Source organism: Sprattus sprattus (assembly GCF_963457725.1).
Source record: "Sprattus sprattus genome assembly, chromosome: 17".
NCBI lineage: Eukaryota > Metazoa > Chordata > Actinopteri > Clupeiformes > Clupeidae > Sprattus > Sprattus sprattus.
The window spans coordinates 2,764,184-2,769,183 of record NC_137915.1 but is presented as its reverse complement, the minus strand read 5'-3'; the positions used below and the strand labels follow the sequence as shown (position 1 = coordinate 2,769,183).

Sequence of the window (5,000 nt, the reverse complement as noted above, 5' to 3'; positions counted from 1 at the left end):
AGACCCTGTGTGCTCGGTCAGCACAGACAAGCAGTGGAGAGGCAGACATTACTCACAGCCCAGGGCTGGCTATTTAGCGTTAGTGTTTTACCCATTCCCCTACTATTACCCTCTAATCTATCACTATCTATCTATATATCTATCTTCCTATCTCTCTCTCTCTCTCTCTCTCTCTATATATATATATATATGCCTGCCCCCCTCTCTCCCTTTCTCTCTCTCTCTCTCTCTCCCTCCCTCCCGCTGAGCATTTCCTTTCTTGTACTAATGTGATGGTATAAACCCGGTAATGTTTATGTGTTTTAGTGGGCTAATTGTGTGACCAAATTAGTTAATGTTTTAATAAACACTCTCTCTCTTTCTCTCTCTCCCTGTCTCTCTGTCTCTCTCTCCCTCTCTCTCTCTCCCCCTGTCTCTTTCTCTCTCTCCCTGTCTCTCTCTCTCTCTTTCTCTCTCTCTTTCTCCCTCTCTGCCATGCAGGTCTGGGTATGGAGAACATCGGTGGGATCTTCGTGGTGCTGGTGTGTGGTCTGCTGGTGGCCATCTTCATGGCGGTGCTGGAGTTTGTGTGGTTCCTCCGGCACACGCCGGGCACTGAGGTGAGACACGGCTACCTAACCTGCGTCTGCTTTGTGTCCCTCTGCCCCAGCGGGGGGCGCTCACGTTCACGCTCACGCTCCCTCTCCCTCCCCCACACCCGCCCCCGACTCCGCTCCCAACGACACAGGAGAATGTGAGAGGAGGAGGAGGAGGAGGAGGAGGAGGAGGAGGAGGAGATGGGGGTGCGAGGTATATGTCGCCCGGCCCCCACCCCTCTCCCTAAGTCTGCCTTGACCAGCCACACCTAGAAACCTTAAAGCACAAAGACAAAAAAAAAAAAACTCCAAACTCCAAACTCCAAACTCCAAAAAAAACTCCAAACTCCAAACTCCAAACTCCAAACTCCAAAGAGAATACCTCGCATATCTTTGCTCTTGATGCCCATTAAGGCCTGTCTGTACTGTCATCACAGGTAGTTTGTGTTGTTGTTTGTGTCTTTGTGTTGTTGTTATGTTTGGAGTCGGGTTCCACCTTCCCAAGGAAACGTTCTCCAGGAACCCTTCAGCATTGGGAGCTTAAATGTTGAGATGAATGGTGCATATTTCTAATGTATTTGACTCATGCAGTGTCTTGTTTTTTATGAAATATAGCCTATCGCTCATGTTTCTAAGAGGATTGTCTTTTTAAAACACTGTGATTTTTTGCTAATAAATAAACCTTGAGCATGTGTCAGTCAAACCGTAAATAATGTGATCATTTGGGGGACGGGGGATTACTATAGCTGGATGTCTGTTATCGGTGTGTACATATGTGGATGTGTGTGTGTTCACAAGTGCACCTGTGATTTTGTATGTGTTCACTTTTCTGTGTTTGAGTGTGTGACTGCGTTTATACATTTATCTGTGTCCTGTTTTGTGTATGTGTGTGCTTGTATGGTTGTGTGTGTGTCTGCATCTGTGTATCTGTGTGTGTGTGTGGTTGTTTGTGTATGTCTGTGTCTGTGTCTGTATCCGTATGTATCTGTGTGTGTGTGTGTGGTTGTGTGTGTATGTCTGTGTGTGTCTGTATCTATGTGTGTGTTTGTGTGTGTATCTGTGTGTGTGTGTGTGTGTGGTTGTGTGTGGTTGTGTGTGTTGGTGTGTCTCTGGGGGTGTGTCTGTGTTTGTATCTGTGTGTGTCTGTGTCTGTATCTGTGTGTGTGTGTGTGAGCTTGTGTACAAGTGTGCATTAAATCGCCCAGTTTTGCATTCAGAGGGCGTGTATGGCCTGAGAGAGCGCCCCCTGCCTGTGGCGTCTGTTCGTCTGTATCACAGCGGGCAGCGGGCAGCGGGCAGCAGAGAAGCTCCCTGCCGCAGCCCTAATTGCTCTTGCCTATGATGTGTGATTAGTGGCGTGCTCTTTGTACTCGCGCTCCCTCTCTGACTCGCCAGAGTTCGTGCTGTCACTTTGATTTCCCCTGCCGCAGTGAAGCCCCGCCAATTCACACTCTGGTCCGCAGAGAGAGAGAGACACACACACACACACACACACACACACACACACAAAGAGCAGAGCAGAGCAGCACAGTGCATACCAATCATATCAGTGTTCCGCCACCGGCACAGTACAGGGGACGAGCGTGCAGGGATGCGTCACAGTGCAGCTATTCTCCGAGTCACTGTAGAGTAATCACAGTACAGCTATTCTCCGAGTCACTATAGGTTAATCACAGTACAGCTATTCTCCGAGACACTGTAGAGTAATCACAGTACAGCTATTCTCCGAGTCACTATAGGTTAATCACAGTACAGCTATTCTCCGAGTCACTGTAGGGTAATCACAGTACAGCTATTCTCCGAGTCACTGTAGGTTAATCACAGTACAGCTATTCTTCGAGTGACTGTAGAGTAATCACAGTACAGCTATTCTCCGAGTCACTATAGGTTAATCACAGTGCAGCTATTCTCCGAGTCACTGTAGAGTAACTCCACCGAGAGACTGAGATAGACGAAGAGTGAAAACGTCACAGTACAGCTATTCTCCGATTCACTGTAGGGTAATGCGTCACAGTACAGCTATTCTTCGAGTCGCTGTAGGGTAATCACAGTACAGCTATTCTCCGAGTCACTGTAGAGTAATCACAGTACAGCTATTCTCCGAGTCACTGTAGGGTAATCACAGTACAGCTATTCTCCGATCCACTGTAGAGTAACTCCACAGAGAGACCGAGATAGACGAAGAGTGAAAACGTCACAGTACAGCTATTCTCCAAATTACTGTAGGGTAATCAAAGTACAGCTATTCTCCGAGTCACTGTAGGGTAGTGCCACAGAGAGACAGAGATAGACCAAGAGTTGAAACCCTGTTCCCTGGACGGTTGCCAGTGTTACCGTCGTTCGATTGGTCATTATGTTGAAATGAACCGTCACACAGAGCCCGGTCACCAGGCAGCACTGATGGGATGGGGGCGTAGAGAGGAGGCATGGAGGAGGCGAGCAGGAGGTGTTGATCACGAGCACCTGTGGATCACGTTTCAAGCTGGACTTAAATAACTATTAAACAAGATTTGTAGGCCTGGGTCACTCTGATATTACGATACAACTTGTGTGATTTTTACTTTTCAGATTACCAAAACATTTAAAAGCATACATGAGTACATGTTAAATGTTCAGTGTTTCAGTAATAATTTATCATTCACTTGCTCTAAACAACTTGCTTTTATTCTGAAAAGAATACCTTAGGGGGATTTTATTATTCTGAAGAGAATACCTTAGCAGGATTTTAGAGCCTTAGTTTTCCTCTTGCTTTCTCTGTAGTGTCGTTTGAATCCAACCTCCTACTGTCGTACTAAAGAAAAACAGGAAAAATAGAAATATCTCTCCGGTTTGACCTTTTAACCCCAGTTAATGAATTAATGTATAACTCTGATGGTATGGTGTTTACTTATTCTGATTTAACTGCAGTGGTTTTGAATACCGTTTGTAATGTTGTGCTGCACTATAAACTGTTTTCCAGTTTTCCACTGAGAAGCTTCTAGAAGTTTAAAGCTTAGTGTCAGTAGGCATGACAGACATACGTAGCTGTGACATTAGTCTTTAGTCTTCATATGGTCCGGACTGGACAAGTAGTGCATGCAGTATGGATTTTGCAGTGTATCAGTGAGACTCCTGGCCTTTTTCTTCTCTCTCTCTCTTTCTCTTCCTGTCCCTCTGCCCTCTCTATTTCTTTCTTACTTTTTCTTGTCTGTCCTTTGTCTTTGTCTCTCTATCACTCTATCTCCTCTCTTTCAATCTCTCCTCTCTCTCTCCCTTTCTTGCACTCCCTTGCTGCCTTTCTGCCCCCCCTCCTCTCTCTCTCTCTCCCTCCCTCTCTCTTTCTCCCCCTGTCTCTCTCTCCCTCTCTCTCTCTGTCTCTCTCTCTCCCTGTCTCTCTCTCTCTCCCTCTCTCCCTCTGTCTCTCTCTCTCTTCCTCCCTCTCTCTCTCTCTCTCTCTCTCTCTCTCTCCCTCTCTCTCCCTGTCTCTCCCTCTCTCTCTCTGTCTCTCTCTCTCCCTGTCTCTCTCTCTCTCTCTCCCTCTCTCCCTCTGTCTCTCTCTCTCTCTCTCTCTCTCTCTCTCTCTCTCTGCAGCTGTCTATGTGTGAGGAGATGCTGCGTGAGCTCCAGGGCATCGTCATGTGTCGAGACAGCCTCCAGCAGCTCCGGCGTCGCCGTGGCTCCAGCATGCTGAGGCCGCGACCCTTGCCCCTGGACGAGCGGCGGGCACGGGCGGCCGCCGCCAGCCTGAGCAACGGCAAGCTGTGCGCGGGCACGGGGCTGCCGGAGCCCTTCTCCCAGAGACTGGCGCAGGAGGCCGCCCTGGTGGCCAGAGGGTGTAGTCACATCCGTATCTGCCCCGAGTGCAGGAGGTTCCAGGGACTCCGCGTCCAGAGACCCCCGGGCCACCCTGGCGTCTCCCCCACACACAGCGAGGAGAGCTTAGAGTGGGAGAAGACCACCAACAGCAGTGAACCTGAATAACAACACACACACACACACACACACACACACACACACAGTGAGGAGAGCTTAGAGTGGGAGAAGACCACCAATAGCAGTGAACCTGAATAACAACACACACTCTCACACACACACACATGCATACACACAGATACATGTTCACTCAAACACACACACACACACACTCACTCACTCACTAACACACACACGCACACAAACATGTTTCTAAGCTCTGCCCCAGCTGGAAACTGAACCCAACATGGCGCCGCCGTGGAGTGGAGCGTTATTGTGTTGTTGTTATCGTTGCTGCAGTGCTGGCTGTTTGAAGCTGGAGGGACTGGACCTCCTGGCGGCTCGGGCCGCTATCTGAGCGCAGCGGAGCGCTGTCGGACCACAGGAGTGCAGGCGTCCGCTGGATTTATTCGTTTTGCTACGGCCACTCCTGCGTGGGCTATCTGAATGAGAGCGCAGCACGAAGCCTGCGGG

General features: G+C 49.0%; 1 protein-coding gene across 1 annotated transcript in view; it reads left to right on the top strand.

The window, feature by feature from the left end:
• Positions 1-4,535, top strand: part of grik4 (glutamate receptor, ionotropic, kainate 4) — a gene marked incomplete at its 3' end in the record, with an annotated part of 107,900 nt that extends 103,365 nt beyond the window's left edge. The window contains exons 15-16 of the mRNA XM_080855651.1: positions 481-599; positions 4,146-4,535. Coding sequence (XP_080711777.1) covers positions 481-599; positions 4,146-4,535 — 509 coding nt within the window. The remainder of the gene's footprint in view (positions 1-480; positions 600-4,145) is intronic.
• Positions 4,536-5,000: the final 465 nt, after the last annotated feature.